This window comes from Nylanderia fulva, unplaced genomic scaffold (assembly GCF_048542155.1).
Source record: "Nylanderia fulva isolate GAGA-0341 unplaced genomic scaffold, ASM4854215v1 Scaffold8, whole genome shotgun sequence".
In the NCBI taxonomy this organism is placed as follows: domain Eukaryota; kingdom Metazoa; phylum Arthropoda; class Insecta; order Hymenoptera; family Formicidae; genus Nylanderia; species Nylanderia fulva.
In genome coordinates, this window is record NW_028190916.1 from 894,990 (window position 1) to 917,566 (window position 22,577).

At 31.9% G+C, this 22,577-nt stretch overlaps 2 protein-coding genes across 7 annotated transcripts; one reads left to right on the forward strand and one right to left on the reverse strand.

Annotated features, from left to right (window-relative positions):
* Positions 1-2,088: 2,088 nt before the first annotated feature.
* On the reverse strand, positions 2,089-19,506 carry LOC114929517 (endoplasmic reticulum aminopeptidase 1). 4 transcript variants are annotated; one of them, XM_085489133.1, is made up of 15 exons: positions 18,878-19,506; positions 15,698-16,683; positions 10,335-10,487; positions 10,174-10,253; positions 9,646-9,742; positions 9,473-9,555; positions 9,196-9,401; positions 8,921-9,101; positions 8,499-8,724; positions 7,752-8,335; positions 7,441-7,672; positions 6,882-7,287; positions 6,634-6,776; positions 6,185-6,540; positions 2,089-6,070 (listed from the first exon to the last, which is right to left on the reverse strand). In XM_085489133.1, the coding sequence occupies exons 2-15, from the start codon at positions 15,834-15,836 to the stop codon at positions 5,909-5,911; spliced, it is 3,048 nt and encodes a 1,015-aa protein (XP_085345259.1). In that variant the 5' UTR covers positions 15,837-16,683; positions 18,878-19,506; the 3' UTR covers positions 2,089-5,908. The 4 variants fall into 4 exon arrangements, with proteins under 4 accessions (XP_085345259.1, XP_029156919.2, XP_085345261.1 ...); XM_029301086.2 differs by having other exon boundaries at positions 10,335-10,490; XM_085489135.1 differs by lacking the exons at positions 15,698-16,683; positions 18,878-19,506 and adding an exon at positions 12,052-13,506.
* Positions 19,243-22,138, forward strand: LOC114929522 (high affinity copper uptake protein 1). Of its 3 annotated transcripts, XM_085489136.1 has the most exons (5): positions 19,243-19,700; positions 20,488-20,600; positions 21,384-21,523; positions 21,589-21,645; positions 21,726-22,138. In XM_085489136.1, exons 2-5 carry the CDS (start codon positions 20,595-20,597, stop codon positions 21,922-21,924), a joined length of 402 nt encoding a protein of 133 aa, XP_085345262.1. In that variant the 5' UTR covers positions 19,243-19,700; positions 20,488-20,594; the 3' UTR covers positions 21,925-22,138. The 3 variants fall into 3 exon arrangements, with proteins under 3 accessions (XP_085345262.1, XP_029156927.1, XP_029156926.1); XM_029301094.2 differs by lacking the exons at positions 19,243-19,700; positions 20,488-20,600 and adding an exon at positions 21,159-21,307; XM_029301093.2 differs by lacking the exons at positions 19,243-19,700; positions 20,488-20,600 and having other exon boundaries at positions 21,315-21,523.
* The last annotated feature ends 439 nt before the right edge of the window (positions 22,139-22,577 follow it).

A 22,577-nucleotide genomic window follows, 5' to 3' on the forward strand; every position in this document is an offset into this window, starting at 1 on the left:
AGTCTAATTTTAAGCATGATGTATTCACTGTAAATTTAATATCGCGGATTGAAAGTTGTGTCACTGATCATCTGATAGATAGCAAGAATGTATGTTAACATGTATATTTTATATATAGTTCGGTATGTATATAAGTAAACGTGCGTAATGCACTCTCTACGATATATAATTTTCATCTTCCGCAAAACAATTTATACTTTCTCCGTGGCTCTCTTTAAATGATATAGGTGCGTGCGCGTATATAATTCTTTCAAAGATAATTGCCATGTTTAACAAAGTTTCACGCGATGCATTTGAATGAGATAATAAAACAACAACCCTTACAGAAATTTATCACTAGTAACGCTAATTAATCACTTATTTCGAGTACTGTATACTGATATAAGCTATGCAAAATTTCAGCGGTCTGTGAAAAAGTCTTCGAAAGCTAATACATTTTTTAATTTTTTCTCCCAATTTTGATGGCTAGATGCGAAGAAAAAGCATTTATGGACCCATGTTTATAGGAACTCTTTTTCTTATTTTGACCCCTGCTAGAATACGCTCTTAAAATCTCTGACATAGTTTTAGAAACACCCTGTATATTGGTAAAGTAGTATATTCTTATAAAAAGCCGCTCTATAAATTAGAATTTGATTTATTTCGATTTTTCACGAGAACTTATCTGTCAGCGACGTATTCTATCGTCTTTTGAGACGTCGAAGTTGCAACATATCTGCGACCGTATTTACGATAACGAACTTTGACCCCTGTCACGTGGTCGTTCACGCGTGGCATCGTTGCTACGTTTTTCCACACACGCCTTTAACGCCTGTGCGTGAGCAATAATTTACATACGAGCGTTTTACGCTCTCACCTGATGTACGGCCTTCATCTATGACGCCTTGTTCAGCAATGATCGCGTTTGCGATGATTTCTCCGACAGCAACATGCCTCTTTCTCTTGCAAAAATGACATCGATATCTAGTTGTTATTTTGCACACGTGTTATCACGAATCTGCTGCTCCGTCACGAGACCAGCCAGATCTGTCAATGCTCGCGTGGCGATTGCAACGAAGTATCATTGCGTACGCCGTGCACGTCACGATTGACACTTTCATCATCGCCGCTCACCATCACAACCTTTTTCCCGTATCTTCCCGATGAAATTGAATCTCAATCTTGACTTTAAGAAAAATTTACCCGATGTTGCTTTGACATAGTTTTATCGTTTGTAATATTTTATGTGAAATGCCGACAAAACGAATTTTGAACATGAATCAGTACCATTAATTTCGATTAATTTTGTAGAACGACTATAGGAAATTTATAAAAATGTGTGCGTGTGTTAAATGTTGCAGCTATATCAATAAATTTTAAACGCACGCTGTTGTGTGTAAAGAATGATACAGTATATTATTATGTGCAATATGAATATCAATACTTTGATGAAACTTTTTTTCTTTAATATAGATACATACCTTAATTATTTTTAGAGACACTGCTTCCTTCTTTTATCACATCTATTGTTCACAGACGTTGTAAAAAATAAAAAAATTCTTTGCGCAGTAGATGCTTCACGTATTCTAGTGTTACACGTGTAAAATTATTAGCGATGGCGCGACAATCGTCAATTTTATTTCCGTTCTCCAGCAAACACGTGGCACTGGTTGTGAATCTGTTTATAGGCAACGCAATAACAATTTGTTGCAGTAATAGTTAAGAGAACAATTGTTTGACACATACTTTTAAATTTATCAAACGAATTAATATTTTTGAAAATTGATTATAAAATTGTAATTTATATTTTATTTATTATTATATTTATATTTTATTTATATTATTATTATATAAATATGCAAATATATACCTATCTAAATTTTTACTGTACTTATGTCGAGTATGATATTCGTCAATAAAGTAAAGGGGTCTATTTAAGCATTTGATCAATTACAGAGTATTACAATATTTATTATATCTATTTTTAAAAAAGAAAAAGTTATGTTCTTGGTTTCCTCATCTATGATTTCTTCACAGATCTATCATGTTTTAAATTATTCTCTCTGAATGAATTGGGATCTCAAATACATATCACACACACATCTGTGGTACGTTAAACATATAATATATTCATTTATATGCTTGTACATATCTCATATTTTTATACAACAAAATATCTATGACAACAATACAGTTGAGAACGGTATACAATATACTGTTATATTAATTCATTCATATGTATAAATATGAGAATAAGACAGCTTTGTTCTCTTATATGATGCAATTATGTCGTGATTTCGTAAAATACATAAGTATATACTCTTGATTATTATGGTATCCAGTCTTTCAATATATTATATTTTTTTTTGTTCTGTCTTACATACAATGAATCTGATATAATGGAATTTTTTTTAAATGAGAAATAAAATATCGACATTGTGTAACCATCGACGGTATCCGTTTTGATAAATCACTCACTCACGTAAGACTAATGAATCATGACGAAAAGTATTGTTTGTAAAAATAAAATATTTATTTTTAACTAATTTTAATAAAAAGAGTTATACCAGCATATAAATTAAATATTTAAATAATATATTTAGTAAGAAACACATTTTTAACGGAGAATGTACTTATCAATGCTTCTTCTCAGCCATATATAAATCTTAACATTACAGAAAATCAAAATTTTAATTTAAACTGAAAAAAAAACAAAATAAAAAATAAATTCACAAAAGACTCAATGTCTATAAAGAAATTTGTCGCATATCTACATAACGAAAATAAAACTTGAACATTCTAAATCATTTTCTTTATTGTTCATAACATATCATTTATCTAGTCAATTTTTATAAAATATTGGTTGATTAATGCTTATATAATCAAGTTATTATCCTTATAATCAAAGTTTTAAAGAATTGATATTGCGTCAAATTCTGTCCAAAATCTTTAATATTAATTGTCATAAAATATATATCGGTGATTAATGCGTGAGTAAATTATTATCACAAAATTCAAATTATTATTGAGTCAAAATCGATCCAATATTTATAAAGAAAATCTATAACAAGAGTTACATGTTAACAAAAAGATGTAAAAAATAAAGATGAGAGATATTAACTTTGTTTAGATAAAAACTGTAAAAATTTACACGAATATTTACTTATCTACAGCCAAAAATGCGACAAAAGTGAACGCAGAACTTATAAGTAAAACATGTAATGAGATCCAAAATGTAATGAGTGCATAGTTTCTTGCGTTTCAAGAAATCGAGTGAATTTTAAATAATTAAGTAATATTGCATACAATTTAATAAAGGCAAACTAACAAACTACAAAATATATATTTATATAATATTTGAATATCATTATTAGAAATAATTTAGATCTAATGACAATTATAATTTTGATCAATAAATATGTAAATAACGAATAAATCACGTACACACTTACACGAGTACTTTCGAGTGTTGTAAAAATGTTAAAATAGGCCAATTGTTTTGCATCTTGTGTGCAAGTCGGTGAGCAGACGCTTCTTTAAAAATCCCGAAGCGACTATTCGCTAACTCTTTAACAAGAGAGAATATCCGTTAGTGAAAAAATATGCTATTTACACGTAAGATCTAATTGTGCGTCGATTCATTAATTCGCCGTTTGGAGTGTGTCAAAATCTACTTAATGGGACGATGAAATGATTCATGTTGTCATTATATTTACAGATTTTTTTCCATGTGCTAGGATGTTGTGTACGTGTGTATTGGTATGTATAAGTGCGGTGCCCTTAGTTAGCTCATGGAATCGTAAATCTTGTAAATGTGAAGAATTACACACGCCGTTTAATAGATTGATTTAATAAAAATATATTATAATTATAAGTATTATTAAATATTAAGAGAATGCCATTTTTTGTAGTGGATATAGTAATGGCAAGTACGAATGGCAGTAAAGATTTATGGTATGAAACTATAGAAATACGCCATATCCTATGTGTTCAAAGGTGACAATTAACATGTGTTTTATTTGACTAACAAAGTGCTTCAATTTTAATAAAATGTTTAGAAGAACACACGCAAATTTCAAATTCAGTTAATTACTTTTCTAATAATAGCAGTGAAAAATATTAGAAAAATAAGAACAGATAGCATATGAGTGTTTGCGGATAATTTGACATTATCCGATCGAAGCAGGAATTTGTTTTACAATTGGTTTTGCAACTATATAATTGTTAAACACTTTGCAGATCCTCGAGTCTTTGTATATCCGTATATATGCGTTCAGTTTTATACAATAGACATCTAGATTTCTAAGCCTTAATCATAAAACGTTAAATCAATTTACATTGTTAAAGCAATTAATTAAAGCAATTAATTAACTATAGTTAAATATTCGTTAATATATCTCACTATTTTCCGGCGTTTATTGTCCAAGCAGTTAATTGTACGATCAAAAAATGATAAGCGGATCGAAATATAACAGAAATTTAATTGTTTCGAACATTAATCGCAATATCGTAATTTAATTAAATATTGTTCAATATTAAAGGCCTAAAACAATGATGTTTAAGAATTCTTAGATAAGTTTAAGGTTGACATTTTGCGTTAGCGTCTAGACTTTTTACAAAGTAGTTCATCAAACACGGGACACACGTCTCTCTTATTCTAATACGTGCACACCATACATATATGTATTATATATATGTATAAAGCGTTATTAAGATTATACAAATTTATTTACTTCTTCATAATAAAATATCCAATTTTCTATTTTTATACTACTTCGCATGGAGAACAATCAACTCCATACGAGACGTATCCTGCGCCTCCAGCAACCTCTAACAAATACGAATACGCGATACGGAGTACATCAATCTTTTTTTACATACATCTCCATATGACTCGCGGCCGAATTTTTTTTTTATATATCGTCTTGTCTCGTTTTTCATTGGACGGTGCTTGTGAGACACAGGCACAGATCCGAGCAATTTAGCGTATCACGCCTCTTTGCCGTACATTGATATGCTACTTACTTAGACGTATGAAACGATCGCTCGTACATTCATGATAATTCTATTAATTCTAAACGCGTCTGCAAAATACTGCAAGTTTTACACGCAAATTTTACTTATCTAAGGACTGTAAATAAAGCCGTACAATTAGCATTTTTTCTTCGACAAATTTGCCGCAAGCTCAACTCTCCCTGTCAAAGTAATAATTTATTGGTGGATGGTTTATAGAAATGGAGTTTAAACATCACGTGGAGATAATATTACTCCATTTATTTGCTTCTTGTTATAATAAAATATAGTGAACTTGGGAGACTAAAGCTTATATGATGTCAATAGGCGTACGTCGTTAGCCCTTATTTGCCAAACGTTAGGTTAACGACTACCCTAGGAACAACGATGTTTCTGCTCTCATTATCTTGTTTTATACTTATTGTTAATGATCCGATCGCGGCACGCGCTGCGTGCACGGTAAATAAATACTTTCGAAAGTGCGTATATATAAATCGGTGTATAATGTATTACATATAAACAATTCGGCTTTATTTATGCTCGTTAAGGGACCCTTTTCAGCACAGGCAAATTATGATAATGAGTTTTGTACAATCGCGAGAGTATCTTTTCAAGGAAAATAATTTGTCGTACAAGAATTGTCCTTTTAAGTTCTATGCTTTGCCTGACGGAGATGATCCCCTAACAAAGCTGACGGAAATGGTTGGCTTTTGATCTGCAAATTTATATCTAAGATAATGATTGAGATTCTTTTTACCTTTTAAGCCTCAAGAGTCTCACTTTTCGTAGGCTGTATCACGTATATCTTAGGAGTATTTCGCGTATAAATAAGAACGAGTAGAAAAATTGGCCATAGTTGCATAATGGCTGAATGCTCGTTGCGGTTCATTCTTGTTCCATTTCTGACGAGCGGAGGTTAACTCACAAGATTCAGGTCGGTGAAATATTGAACGAGCCAATCATTCACACTTTGCGCATTTATTTTCACCCAGTGGATGTTAAACTTTATCATTTCCAAGCTCAGTTGCAGTGCGCGCTTACCGCTGCGAACATCGTGTTGTTTGAAGAAGTCCGAAACCTGAGAAATAATACAATAAATAATAATATAAAATATTTTTAAAAATAATGCGACACAATTAAAAAACCAAGTACGATTGTTCTTATTCACTTAAAAAAAAAAACTTCTACTTACTTCGTGATAATCGTACTCTGTGATAAAGTAGTCGGGAACGACGTTACGTATAAGATCGCTTATCGAGAGCGATTCATTTACGTATAAGTCTTCTATTTGCGGCCAATAAGCTTTAATATGACGCCAAGCGAGATAATGTCCGTGTGGATTGCCAGCGACAGATCCTATGATAGTATTAACATCTTGCGCCTTAATTAACGTACGATTCAGTGAAAAGCGAAGATAAAGTTTAAGTAACGAAGGATCCATTGCAGTGCCTAAAGCTTGCAACATCATTATCTTTTCATTTTGAATTTGTGACTCAAGATAGACTTGCCAGCAATATCGCCAATCAGCTTCCTCTCCGAACTTGACACCTATAAATACATTTGCATTTGGCCATATATATTTATATATTTCTATAATGTCGTAAATATTTCCTATTATTACAAATATTATATTTTCCTTACCTGCCATATAAACGATATTTCGTATGTTGGGCGCGATGCGTGTTCTGTTCGATATCCATTCTTTAAAAAGATTTCTTGCAGACTTCACAACATCATCCATTTCTAGTTCGATAGCGGATTTCATTACTGTGATTCTTAATAATCTGGATTAATATAACAAAATGATTTAAAATTATGTTTTGTTCATTACGTAAATCATTGGAAATTTACATATATGTAAACATGATATGCTTAAATGCTGTACTAACTTTTTTAAATGAGATCCTTCATCTTTCCATCCGATGTATTTTGTGATCGGACCCAATAGGTTTTTAAAGAATAAGATATATCTCTTGTATGCTTCACTCTCCCCTAATCTTTTTTTCCAGAAGTTTAAATATCGAAGCGCAGTCTCCCACGGGGCGTAATCTGTTTCATTGACAAGATAAAGTGAAAGTTCCAGTGGGATTGAAGCATCCAATTCACCCGCATCGCAAAGTGCAAAAGCATCGTCGATGAGACTCGCTCGATCTGCCGGACTGAATTTGGTATGATTCTTCATTAATGTTTTAATGATTGACATCCACATCTCCTTCGGATAATTAACTCGATAAAAGCCGGTTTGGTTGATGTTGCATTTGATGTAATCGACGTCGCTCGGTATTTCAAAAGATGCTAAGTGAATGAAATATGTCTTAATTTCTTTGTCAAAATGCGTAAGAAAATGATATATATTTTACACTGAATAAATATATAATAATGAATAAATACGATATACGTGACATTGAATAAATATGTAATTTTAACATAATCGTCTGAATATATTACCATTGGTCATATTCATCCACGTTTCGAGTTGATCCGGAGGCTCTTTGTTTGTGTAACAATTCAACGGAACATACCACTTATAGTCGAAGGGTGATTTGGGCTGCGAAATGTTTGTTTTATCATCTCCTGGTGAAGTGAGGAATCTCTTCTGAGTCGCTGTGATAGTATCGCCTTCGCGAATGATATTTACAAGAGGAAAACCCATTTGCTGAGTCCAAGTGTTCATTATTGTCTGTAGACATTTTTTAAATGTTATTAAATATGCGTAAAAATTCGTGTACGACATAATATTTCCCACGCATTATACTTACTTTTACGTCAAGCTCAGTATTAACAGATGTGTTAGTACTCTTCATATGCTTTGTGAAAACCGCCCACAGATCGTTGGTCTCTGTGTTTCCGTATGCGTGTAAATTTAGATAATCGTTTAATCCGCGTTTGAAAACGCTCTCGCATAAAACTCCTTCTAGCATGTAAAGAATTGAAGCGCCTTTATAATAGCTAACTGCGTCGAATATGCTTTCTATGTCAATAGGATTTTCAACGGGTACACTTATTGGATGACTATTGGCCAGAGCATCGAGTTCGAGCGCTCGTTGCGTTTTGTATAAAATGAGTAAATCCATCATGCCCCATTCCGGTAAAATGTGATTTACGGCTTTGTATTCGAGGAAGGTTGCTGCTCCTTCATTCAACCAGACATCGTTCCACCATTTCATCGTAACGAGATTGCCAAACCATTGATGAGCCAATTCGTGAGCCATAAGAACAGTCATATATTCTTGTGTTTCGGTAGATGTGTTTTGTGGATTGTATATCAAAAATGATTCTCGGAACATAATTAGGCCCCAATTTTCCATTGCAACAGGCACAAAGTCGGGAATTGCTATCAGATCTAATAAATAAATAATAATTGAGATGATAATAATAATAAAGGTAATAAATTGAGAATAATAAAGGATAGAAAAATATGAATCTCATCAAATATGATATATATTTAAAAATATATATATAAATAATTTTTACGTTATTTTATACTTTGTATGAAGAGCGTATACCTTGCTTTGGCAAAGGATAAGGTATGCCGAAGAAAGATTCAAAGTAATCCATAATACGAGCGGCAGTAATCATGGCATACTTTGTTTGCGGAAGTATGTGCGCTGGCGCGTACATGCTCACAGACGTATTTCTCTTGGTTAATGCGAAATCACTTTTAAATTCGCATACCACAAAGGCTACCAAGTACGTTGACATCTCCACAGATTCTTGAAATTCGTCACGTAACTGAGAAGTAGTATTATTCTAGATCAGGTTGATGTAAATGCAATGCTCGCAGGCAATATCATAATTGCAATATGACGTGAACTGTCATATTTACGATTGATAGTAAGAAAAAATTAATAACACTTTTAAAATATTGATCAAACGTGCTTTGTGCCACGTTAAATTGCGTCATTATGAAAAGAAAATGCACACTTACGAGATTTTGTCCCATGTAAAATCCGGCTTCCTCAGTATTTATCACTGGCATGTTGCATAACGAAATATGGAATCTGTCTCTGTATATCAATATCTTAAATTTGGCTTTAAATTGTGGCTCGTCGAAACATGGAAAGGCCATGCGCGCGTATGTCGGCACAAAGTAAGTTGTCGCTATATATCTAAAGATTGAAAAAAAAATTTAGCAACTCATACGAATGATGTATACATATATATGCAGCATTTGAGAAAGAGAATGATTAATTTCGCAATTACTTCTGTTCTTTTCCAGGGATAAGATAGCTGCTGACATAGAATCCTTTAAAATCAGTGGAATTCAGCGTTGAATTGAACCTCATGAATAGCGTATAATTGGTTCTTTTTTGAAATTTGTTTTCCTTCAATTCCAGATACAACTGCTCACGTTTCGGATACTCGAGTAATTTCCCAATTTTCATATATTCTTCGCCGCCTTTGACTATCTGAAAGCCGATTCTCGAAAATTAAAACAAGAACATTGACATAACATCATAACTCTCAAATTATGACTTACCTGTTCCTGTATTGTCAAATTTTTACTATGGAAGACAATAAATTTGGTCTCTTCATCGACATAGAATTCGATCGCGACTTGTCCTGCAAATGAGAACAAACAATGAATTTATTAAATATAAGAAGAAAGAAAATGAGTTTCTTGTTGCAACATAGAGCTGTATTTATATTTACCTCTAAATTCTAAAGTGGTAAGATTTGGATGCATAGTAATATTGTACCTAGTAGGATGCACGAATGAAGGTAATCTTATGTCATCCCATGGAAACACCTGCAAGATTTTTCATTATATTCGATAATCTGTATGCGTGAATAAATTATTATGAAATATGAATTATTAATAAGCAGAAAGAGATATCTACTGTCACAAATAAAATATATCTGTTGATTGATTTTCCGTTATGCTACATCGTATATATATGTTTGTCTCTCATTTTAACATATGTTCAAACATATATATTCTAAACCGCGAATTCTTAATTTGTTAATTTTTATAATTATGTCATAAGTCATAGATAAATAAATTTTTAAAATTTTATGACATTCTTGATCAGTTAATAAGTTTAATTTGATCGGTTAATAAAGTTTAATTTAAACAATGTATACATAAAATTTTACAAAAATATATGGAACAAAATGTATGTAACTTTAATATTGTTATTATTAATGTTTTTATGTGATAATAGATAGAAACATGCGCACCTCTCCATTGTCCATTCGAGGCACGGCGCTCTCTTCATCATCTACAATTTTACGGGACTCTTCTTCGGAACAAGTGCAGCCTAAAAAAATTAATAATTACTTTTTTTAATTAAATTTATAGATAACATTTGAGTGACAATAAAGGCTTGACATTTAAATACCATTTCGTAAAGGCGCCAAGGCAATGATAAGTGACGTAATGAGAAGTACCAAACAACAGACACAAAGTACACAGTAAGTTTTTCTTTCAGAACATCTAACGACTTCATTTGCACGCTCGTAAAAATTTCGTCTGTGTAAGCCTGCATTGCTATCTCCTGAAACAAAGAATTTCCTAAAAAAAAGATCAACGTTCTAGCAGCATTACGTTATACTCATTACGTTGTTATAATGACTTATTCAATAATTGATTAAATAAATTTTACACGTAACTATTAATCACAAATTTAATAATTTCTGTTTATTAGGTGATTTTTTTATTTTTGTATAGATCGAGATAATAAATACAAAATAGAGATAAATATTTTAATATATTTTTAATTTTTATTATCTTATATTATTGTAAATTTTAAAAATTTGTATTTATCTGCATAGAATTAAATTAATTTATATATTATATTCGAGAGTATCGCGGACTCTAAAGTGTGATACTTTGACGCGCGCACATACAATAAGTTCGGTTTTCTCATAGCTACAGTCTTGACCTGAATTTTAAATTGCTGAACGGCTACGCATAATAACGCTAGTGTACTTGGTTTGCATTTTATGAAAATGAGACCGATAATATTTTTAACATACTGTATTTTTTATATATTTACTTATATTTAAAATAATTTATGCTATTTAAGTATTTATTAAAAGTATTTATAAAATTTAGTAAATATATATAAATAAAGAGAGGGTAAATTATTATATATTATGTTAGAATATATTGTTTCTACATACTTTAAATATAAGTAAAGTAGTTATTTTTTTCTTTATTATATTTATTATTGCAAATTTTCAGAAACTTTTCAGAAATTTTTTACTACTTATTCTTTATATATTGTAGTAAAAAGAATAAAGAAAAAAAATATAAATACGTTGTATATAGATTTGGCTCTATATTTATGTTCTTATAATTATTTTAAAAGTAATTTAAAAATTGTGTAAATTTTGAAACTAAAAAAATAACTTTTTATGTGTGTACATGTCTTAATATTTTCTACATTTTTACGTAAAACATCATATCAAATAATATATTTAGCATAAGCTTATTACTTTTGAATATTCCAACAGACTAAAAAATAAGGAACTTTCTTGTTCCTTTTATGTTAGAAATTAATTCAGTCGTTATATTATAAAAGTTGTATTTTAAAAATAAACTTCTTCAAGAGAAGGAACGAACTATTTAAAATAGGAAGTTGTCATGTATATACTTTTGCAATATTTTATTACATAGTCGCGCACATATATATACTACATGTAAATATATGTACACAATATGTATCACTAAATAATATTACGTATATTTTACGTATATTTTAGAATACAATATTATATATATTTTAAACATTGTATCTATTTTTGTTGTCAATAAGCGGGTCTCAATAAACGGTCAGCAAAGGTTGTGATACAAGCGTGGCCGAGAACGAGGTGGGCGCGTTTTAATTCGCGGGATCATAGGAAGCGTCCCTCTTATTGATCGTACGCACGTGTTTCTTGTATAGCCTATTCGCAGCTCGGAGGGTTGCGAATCGGCCATATAGTCGACCCATTCTTATGCAAAAGGGATTGTGTAACGCAGACGCGAGCTAAAAATATCAAAGAGACGACGGACACATTAAAAGGACACGCGATTGCATTCTAATTTCGAGCTAGCTATCTAGAGGATCTCACCTGTCAGAAAAGCAACATCGTCCACATCCTGCTCGCTCATCGCGAACCGATTCGGCGGTCTCCGATGAACGAGTTCTTTTACCTGACCGTCTTTCGAGGCATAGGCGACTTTTATAAGCGGTTCTCTCTGTTCAGCCAGTATTCGTGTGGACGCTTGATTGTCGTTTCGTAGCTTCTCCCTTGATTGGGCTCTCGCCACTCGAGCGTGTCTTCAAGATTAAAGACTCCGATAATCGAGAATTTTGATTTTAATGGACGGCGTTAAAAATTTGATTCACCGGCAAATACTCCCAGATGCTAGAGTCGTTCGAATCGCATCAATTATGATCGGCTCAAAATTTATGAAATTTGCTATCGGAAAATTCGATCGTTGTGCCAATAAAATGGAACAGTGTGACCGCGTTTGACCGCGTTCACCTTTTTTGTAAATGCAACTTTTAACAGATCGCAATCGATAATCTCAATCCTCTATCGATGGATCATCGATAGCGCGCGCGAGACACGAATGCGCGAGATCCTTCAAGGGAGCAACACCAAGGGGTGAAACACGGCGTGTGAGCCGCGTAAGTTCACGGCACTCGATTGGCGTGGATGCGCTTATTCGTGCGTAACGCAGGCGTTTCTGACGCACCAAACACGACCAGAATCAGGACTCCGTGAACACTATTGCCGGCAATAACCGCGGGAAATTATCGGTCCGCGAGCTTATAAGACCCGAACCAAGTAGCCCGACACCATCGGCGAGTCTATAACGCGCGACATTCCTTGACATTTCATTGGCATTAAAGCGTTGGATATAGCTACTGCAGAGTTAGGCAGAAATGGCGACTTTCCAAACCCCCTGGTGGCGGATTGCTTTGGTAGCGGGGGTGGTTTTGCTGGGTCCTCGTCAGTCAAGGGTGGATGGCCATCACGGTGGCGCCATCCGTGATTCACCCTCTGCAACCCTTCTGTGGTATTGGTATCAGTCGTGGAAGCAGTTAACCGTAATACGTGTATTTGTTTTTTACTGCAACTTTTTTACTGGCTGGATATCATGAGAATTTATGTTGATATGCTGATCTGATATTTTTTTTTTAATTCCTTTGAGAATAAGCACTAATTGATCTTACAGATTTGATGAATTTAATGCCGATTTTATAAAAATAATATAAATATTTGTTTGCTACTTGAGTAAAGTAAGACTATGTCAGACATTTAAAGTGTGGTAAAAATTTCATATTCGAGGAGCAAAAGATCATTTCTTTACGTGCATTTTGCTTTAAAATCTTGGAAATATTGATAGGGTAACTCAATTAAGGTTCGTGATGGCGTGCACAAGAGTTTTACTTTTTTATCCCGCCCTAGATCAAGAGAAATATACTTTTGACATTACGACATGCATACAGAAATTCGAAGAATTCTGTATAGAATTATGTTTTCAAATTACGAAAAATGTTTTAATTTTTAAAATTATTTATAATTCAACAATTTTTAATATTTTAATTTTAAAAGAACTAATTTTTCCAATAGTAATAATTTTTCTTAATTTATATTCTAATACGTATTGAAATGTGCAATGGATACTTAATAATGTTGTATATATGAATGTACTTTCATTTTTGTATCTTTTATAATTTTAAGTTGTAATAAATAATAGAGATTGTTGCAAATGTTATGTAAAAAGAAAAACGAGTGTGTAATATACATAATTACATTATATATGAAAATAGACTCTTTTCGAGAGATCAAATTCGAAGGCCAGTTATGTACGAATGGATCAGAATTCGTTAGAGGGGTATCGTATCGATTTTCTTTTCTCTACGCAACCCCTCTCACAATCATATTACGTTCAGTCTACTGAAATAACATTTGTGCTTTTCGTTTGGAAAGAAGCATTTTTTATGAGTTGCGACTTAATTTTAGAGAAAATTAACCTAGAAAAAATTAAATTTTTCGTATTAGAATAAAAGGAGACAATATTTTCAGGAAAAGATTCAATTTTTTAAGCGTAAACCATATGTCTTTTATCTTTTATCTAGAACTAAATTAATTTTATAAAAAAAACCGCAAAGGCGAGAATACTGGCTGAGTTAATTTAAATAGGATAAACTGCAGCATACATAATAAATTGCTAGTACAAGCTATAAAATCGAATCACAGACAAAAGGTTCTTCATTTGTATATACTGAATTCTCTATCTCCTTTAAAAACTTTCTAAGTTTCGAATTTTGTTATAGAAGATTTATAGAGTTATATATTAGATTTATATATTATAGAATATCTTAGATTTTTTCATATCAAGAGTAGCTAATAAAAAAGGACAATAAAATATAAATTATTAAACTTTTATAACATGGCAACTATATGGCAAAGAATTTATCGATTTATTTATCGATGTGATTAAAATATAAAAGAACTACCTTTATGTGAATTAAAAGTTTACGACGCTTCTAAAATTACACATTCACGATATCTGCCAATGTTTAAAAGCTAATAATATGCAAAGTAGAATTTAAATATTGACGAATATTGATGGGGAGAGAGTGTCTATGAATAGCTGAACTTTTGAACTTATGACCCTTTGTGCTTTTATCCTCGCTCTTTCCTTACGATTAAATCTTTCAATTGCAAAAAAGATACGTATTGTACAAAGTAAATTATTCAGATATTTCCCTTGGTCGTCGTGAGTCTCGCATTGCTACCAAATATATTTTGTATCTGGTTAAACGGGTTCCGCGACAGTAGACGAAACACAATGAAACATTCATGAACTTTCTGACTAGAATATGTTCGTTGAAGTTTTACGCGTCTCAAAAGATTCGGCGTTTTTATATCAATCTTTTTCACTTTAACTTTCTTAGTCACTTTAACTTTGTAATATGTATTATTAGTTGCGCGTAATAAATTCTTCTTTGGGTAATGAATTAAATACACAGGCTATAAGAAAAAATTCAGTACTAATTTATACTATGAAAAGATCGCAAAGCTAATCTTTTTTCTTAAGATAATATATCTATCTTTAGATTTTCGGAAGTAAATTTGGAAAGTTTTGCATAGTGAGCTAGTTACGAAGAACATCAATTTGCGAATTTGAATGCATACAAGTTTAAGTGAACACGCGAGAGAATCGAAGAGAGCTATCCTTAAATTACATTTATATCAAAATTCATCTACATATATTCAGAATATTCCAAATTTGATTTCCATTAAAATGAGAACTTGATTTACACAAGTAAGTACGCCGAATCGTATATATAATTGAATCTATATATAATATATATATTGATAATCACAAATATACAACACATACATAGATAACACATACATAGCATAATTTTTAAACTAATAATTTTTCTTCAAAAATTATGCAATTCATAATCTTAATACATACAATCTTATTATTTATACACAAATTATCAATAAAATTTATTTTATAATTTTTGTTTTTTTAATAAAAGTCTGTTTTTCATCAGTTGTGTTTTGATGGACACAGCGCAAATTTTTTTTATATATTATAATTTATATATATTTTTATATATTATGTATTATAATACATTTCACATAAGCACATATTAAACGCGTGAACATATACATACATTAAAATATTTACATGCAATAAAAGCTTAATAAGACTTAGCAAAATAATACATTTTATCATACATACCTAAATCACATGTTTTACGTCTTAGTGGTTCTTTTACGTCTTCTGTGGTGTCCGCAGATTCGTTTTGCCTAGAGGTCCTAGATAAGGGCTCTAGTTGGATATTCTCACTGCTATCTTTTCCTGAACTTCCTTTCGGCATTTTCTTTCTACTTTTCTATCTCCTCTTTTATTTTGCCGATTTACTATTCGGCAAAATCGGAACTATGCACGGAAGAAGCTTCTTCTGTTTCTCAAGATTCTTTGTTTGTCAAGTGACATATCTCAAGATTGCGCTAATAATTGGCGCCTTATAATTATCTTCGCATCATACACTTATAAGATAATAAACGTAGAAACTGTAGACCTTTTCTGCCATCTTTAAATACTCCCGTCTTCACAACGGTATCGATCGTTCTTTTCTTATACTGGATGTAATGCTCATGTCGAAAATTATATCGCTACTTTCGCTAATCGTAGCTCTCAGGTAAGGCTTACTTCGGCAAATTTATGCCTGTACATATACGAACATTTTATATCGATAGCATGTGCATTGGTCCCAATATTGCGATATGTTGCGTTTACCGGAATGAACAACCAACTTTACTTCGTCACTATGAGAGGTTTTATATAAAAATGTCCGACGAATGTGATGCTCTGGCAAATGCAATCAAATATGCTTGTTGTCACTGAGGTAGTGCAGCAATTTAATAAAAATTAATAATATTCCATATACTTTCTTTATACGTGGTCTTTTGTTGTTTTAAAGTAGAAAGATCTATTATAAGATCGCGTTATATCCGGAAGTTTTATTTCTTTCTGAATCAAATATATAGCTTTGTATAATGCCACGTAATTATAAGAAGCTCACAATGTGGATGTATTTTTTTTATAAATTATAATAATAAATCAGTCTTCTATTGCATATCCGATATCGTTGACTAGCTTTAAATACGATGCTAATATATTTCTCTTTGTGAAAGGTCGCTACACATCCAACCAATTTAAATCTGCAACATAATTGAGTATTATGTCATTATATAATTTCCTCGTAAGTTTAATAAAGCTGTTTCGAAAAAATTATTGCAACAGAGGGAAAAGATGAGTTATTTTTGTCAAGCTTCATTATTGGATCAATACTTTCAGAATAAATATTTATTCATAACAAGAACTAAAAGTAAAAAAAAATGAGAAAAATATTTATAACAAAACATTTTAGAGTCTTTCTTTGTAATTTTGATAAACTTCGTACATTTATATGTACTTTAGTATAATGTTTTCAATTATATTATAGTAAAATGACTTGTGTTATCTTTGTTCTATTTAATTGATTATATTCTTTCTTTGCATAAACATTCAAATACAATAATTAAAATTTGAAACTGTTTATTAATTATATATAATTATATATTTTATAAATAACATATATTTGATAATTCTTTTAATATAAAATACATATCTACGAACAAATGACATATAATATACAAGTGACTTATTTTTTGCTGTCGAGCAATACTAAATAAAGTACAAAATTATCAGAACGTATTAAAGTTTTTAAATGTTATTGTAAATGGACGTAGTATGATACTGTGTCAAGGTCTGTACGCGAAACATAAAGCAATTATTATAAAATATAGGATCGAAAGGGTCTGAATAGCTTAGTTGGTAAGAGCAGTCGCCCGGAAAGTGAAAGACGCGGGTTCGATTCCCGCTTCAGCGACTTTTCGGACCTATATTTTTCTCGCTTATTTCTCCATATGTAAGTTTCGAAATTAATTTATGTGGAACTTTGGGATCTCAAATTGAGATACAGTTCCGTTTAATTAATTTTTCGTTTCGTTTCCTTGGTTCTATTGCCCAGCTTAGAAGACAGCATACTTATATTATTTATATTGAGAGCCGATAAAAATATTTATTTCTGAGTTTATTCACGCCTTGGGCTAATCACGGCGGTATTTACTAACATCTACTAAAAAGGCAAATGAAAAATATAGGATCGAAAGGGTCTGAATAGCTTAGTTGGTAAGAGCAGTCGCCCGGAAAGTGAAAGACGCGGGTTCGATTCCCGCTTCAGCGACTTTTCGGACCTATATTTTTCTCGCTTATTTCTCCATATGTAAGTTTCGAAATTAATTTATATGTGGAACTTTGGGATCTCAAATTGAGATACAGTTCCGTTTAATTAATTTTTCGTTTCGTTTCCTTGGCTCTATTGCCCAGCTTAGAAGACAGCATACTTATATTATAAAGCAATTATGCTCCGACTTATGCTAATTATTACGAACATGTATGTGGTAATAATGGTTTTCATCTAACTTGTTACGTAAATAGTCTTGCGTTAGAAAATTGTTTTGTTTAGTATTGCATTGTATAAAATATTGTCTTGGACAGCTTGGACTTTATCAAAAAAATATAGAAAGATATAATTTTGGAGCGAAAGTAATTTTCAACAAGTTACTAGTTTCTCGAATTTTTTTAAATGTATTTGCAAATATTAAAATAATAATAAGAATTAAAAATCAATTGGAATTATAAGATAAATTATAACATATAACATATATAATCAAATTATAACAAAATTAAAATTATTAACTGTAATAATATAAGTAATTAAAAAGTTTATCTTATACATTTTCAATATTTATGCACATATATATGAGAATTAGAAAATTAATATTCTTAAGAAATAGATATACTTATTTCAATTTTTTGTGTGTAAATACAATCCATGAAAGTTAACTGAATATTTTAACTGAATATACATGTATTAACTTTATTTAGATGTCTACTTTAATTGTGTTTATATATTTAATTTAGGGATTTATATTGTTATAAAAATAAATCAAAATTTTCAATTTTATGATGATTATATGCAAATGCAAATATACGTGTATTGTATATTTAAGAAGCTGCAATCTCTTTTAACAGAGTATCTCGTAACAGAATATTAACTCTTTAGCAAGAGATATCCTTGGATAAGAACGCTAATAAATGCAAAATACTATCTCACACGAATAAGTGTTGTAATTCCATGATAATCAATTTAATTACGAACGAGTTGATTACGAACTAGTTATTTATGCACTCACTGATTTTGCATAACATATCGCAATAGAAATTTTGTATGCATCTTACATATAACACGATTCACATTTAACATTAAATCAACATAAACTACACAAGAAAAGAGAAAAAGAAACTTACCTTTCTCTTGCATGCAACATCGATCAGAGCAATATCCGACATCCGATGTGAGAAGAACTCTCGCCGATGTTGTTCATCATGGCCAATCACAAAACGTCGCTAATTACACATTCTTCATCGAGAAACGCAGTTCTTTTTCACTCGCGGTCTAGCCGTCACCTCTTTCCTCGACAGTATCAATCCTTTTTTCGCACTCCGTTGCCATATGCGGTCAACTCGTTAAGCTTGCGATCGCTGTATCGTAAAAATGAAAGTTTCAGCGCGACAGCTCTCGGCATCCCTCGCAATCATCCCCCGAGATTGCGTCGCTACGCTCCGCGCGCGATCTGTCCCTCGTAGTAGCGATGATGATGCACCCGCATCCGACGCGCATCGCCGCCGTCGACGATGATTCGCACGTTGCGCACGTCGACGGGCCGGGGTTTTCCTCGGCAACAAGCTGACGACGCAGACGGCCGCACGGTAGGAATGGCACTGAGAAGTCGGAGCGCTTTGAGGATCGAGCGTGGCTGAATTTTCGGAGCAGAGAGAGTGACGCGCCGTGCCGCGCCGGTCAGGATCAGCCACAGGTTGCGCTCGTCTCGTTCACGCAGGGCAGGCATCTTGGCTGATCGTCGAGTGGGTAAGGGGTGGCCTGTGCTAGTGGCGTATGCACTTGGGGGAGAAAACCGGAGAGAAAGGGGAGAAATCGATTTACTTAACATCCAGAACTCTTTGGCCCTTCACGACCGGGAGCCAGGAGGGATTTAGCTCGCCGCACCGATGCGATATCACGTAGTCGCGACACGAATCGAATCTACTCATCGATTTCCACTCGTCCAGCGTATGTAACCACGAGCAACATGCATCATCATGACGTTGCAATTTTAAACTTGAATTTTACCCGAGAAAATGTTCACACATAAAAGCATCGATGGATAGTATAGAAATAGGAACTTTTTAATAATCGTAATTGCTCTTCGTGATCAAATTTATTATTAATACAGAATGAAATTGCACGTTTTAGAAATTATTTAGCAACGTATTACTTTACAGATATTACATGCACTCTGTAACTTTCAACTGCTATTTATCGAAGAAAACCTGGGTTTTTATAATAAATCACGTGATCAGTTTTTTTATTAGTTTTTGTGAACGCATGAAAATTTTATATTATATATATTAAAAATTGCACAATAAAAAGTGAATAACAGAAATTAATAAAATTGATATATCTTTAATATTTTGTTACCCTTTTGAATCTGGGTTTTTTTTAGTCGGAAACTGTACAGCGCACAGCTGGTGACGCCATACATATTTTAAAATCCCCATAAAAGAAAAATTGATACAAACATAACATATTTGAATCGAATACGTGAAACTTTATGATTTTTTTCGAAAAATAGAGACAGTATAATATTTCTTTTATGTATGACGAAAAATAAAAAAAGATAATACAAATTACACAACGTGCTATTTTTAGTGATGCCGTAAAGTAAAGTAAACAATCTCTTTTTTAATCATTTTTTTATAAGGTTGAACATTGTTCATGTATTGTTTTTTAGCTTGATATTTTGATATATAATTATAATAATAATTATTATTACTGCATATATTGTTATTTATTGTAGGCGTCTGATGGGCGTGAGAGAGAGAAGTAGAATGTTTCTCTCACCGTTTCGATTAGGATATCGTGTTTCAATGGATAGGCCAAAGGTTTAATTTATTCCAACGCAAAATGATAGTATGTATATGTATGTATAATGTGCAATTGTGAATATTACACGTCTTCACGTCGACAATTCTTCAGAGCCGTATCTTGCCGTTTTCGCCGTCGTTCGATGTTTCGAAGAAGAGAGATATGATCTGTTCTGTTCGGTTCTCTATTGTCTGTCGATTCCCAAAAAGTCGGCATATTTATACCCGGTGTTAAAACCTTCCCTACCCGAAACATCGGACCAATCAGAATTACCTTCGTTCATCGCGCAGAGATGTGTTTTCGGTTTTCTCGACAAACAAAGGATCGCTCAGAACGCTTTCAATAATAAATATTACAAATAAATAAGTACCCGGCACGAGGTCGACAAACAAAACACGTAAATCAGCTAATCTCATCGTCGGTTAACGTCTTTATAAAAAAATGCCTACATTATATTTAATATTAATTAATTGGAAATTATCTCAAAGAGAATTTAGTAATAAATGTTTAAGTTCAAATTTCATCTTGAAAATTAAACAGAATTTATAGATACAAAATGAGAAAAAGCAATATGTATTTTATGTATTATAATATTTATTCCGATAAAAGCATTTTAATTTTAAACATGATAAATATACGATATGATATCTATAATTTGATAAGGTGATATTTTTCATGAGACAAAATCTCATAATAGTCCGTGCTGACTCTCTTACCTTATGTCAGTAATATTTTAATACAAAATGCATGGCGTAAGTGTCTTCCTTTCGTACGTATATATTCGTTCTCTTTATGATTATCGCAATTACGATGATTGTGCATATGCAGATGGGAATGTCATTCCATGGCGGCGTCGTGGAGACGATTCTGTTTAATGGCTGGTACATTAATGATGTGTCAGGAATGATTAGCTCCGTCATTGGAATTATTCTCTTAACTACATTATATGAAGGATTAAAATCTTACCGGTGAGTGAAATATTAAGTACGCATAAATACGTGCAGTCTCAATCATGCGTTCGTATGCATTGCAGCGAATATCTTTTCGCGCGCACGGAAATTTTTAAGAAGAACCAGAGGGAATCCAGAAAGTATGTATTTGTGTGTGTAATCTTTAATATTTTTTAAAATTATTACAGTTTCATCATAATTTATTACACCTTTATTACAGTGTATTGTTGTTCTCCAAAGTGCATTTCCTTCAAACGTTTTTGCACGTAATTCAGGTAGTTCTTGGCTACTTTATCATGTTTATTTTTATGACATATAACTATTGGCTCTGTATCGCCGTTGGAGTTGGAACAGCTGTCGGATATTGGTTATTTGCGTGGGAAAAAACTAATAATAGCAATACAGAGTGTTGCTCGTAATATATATCTCTAAAAAACTAAAATTTAATAATTTATTGAACGATAAATTATAATATATTACTTTTTGTATAAATTCAGCTAATAATATATGTTATATATGTATATATTTTTTGTATATGTATGTATTTGTATATTATGTAGATTATATCTTTCGAGATTAATCAATACAACAATTTTGATTTAGTCAAGAAATACAGTAATATATTGAGTTAAATTCTAGCTTTAATATTTGCCAATCTAGTAATAATCTCACAAAATAATTATTACATATATTCTGATACTAATTCAATTAATTTTTTTTTCCTTAATAGATAAACGCATGTCTACAAAATGGACATTTTTTACAATCACCAATTGAAAATTATCAGCACATGTTATCTAATCTAATCTAATTTATTCCTTAATACGATATCCATTTATTAATGGTCTTCGTGGATCTTGAACATTGCTTCTTGAATATTTTCTTAGTCGTCGAAGAACATAGGAATATTTGACGTGATGGCGAGCAATCAAAATAGTACAACAATTTGTTGTTCGGAATCAAATAAGCACATACGTCAACTAAATTCAATCCATCATATTATTTTCGGATGGGACAGATTTAATACTATAACTTGGCTACTATTATTGCTATTTTTCTGCATTTGGTGCAT

Coding starts and splice junctions, on each gene's coding strand:
- LOC114929522 (XM_029301093.2), top strand. CDS start 21,348: ATGATTATCGCAATTACGATGATTGTGCATATGCAGATGGGAATGTCA. Junction 21,524..21,588: donor GAAGGATTAAAATCTTACCG/GTGAGTGAAATA, acceptor TATGCATTGCAG/CGAATATCTTTTCGCGCGCA. Junction 21,646..21,725: donor AACCAGAGGGAATCCAGAAA/GTATGTATTTGT, acceptor CCTTTATTACAG/TGTATTGTTGTTCTCCAAAG.
- LOC114929517 (XM_029301086.2), bottom strand. CDS start 15,836: ATGCCGAAAGGAAGTTCAGGAAAAGATAGCAGTGAGAATATCCAACTA. Junction 9,102..9,195: donor ATCCCTGGAAAAGAACAGAA/GTAATTGCGAAA, acceptor TTCAATCTTTAG/ATATATAGCGACAACTTACT. Junction 8,725..8,920: donor TTTACATGGGACAAAATCTC/GTAAGTGTGCAT, acceptor ACTACTTCTCAG/TTACGTGACGAATTTCAAGA.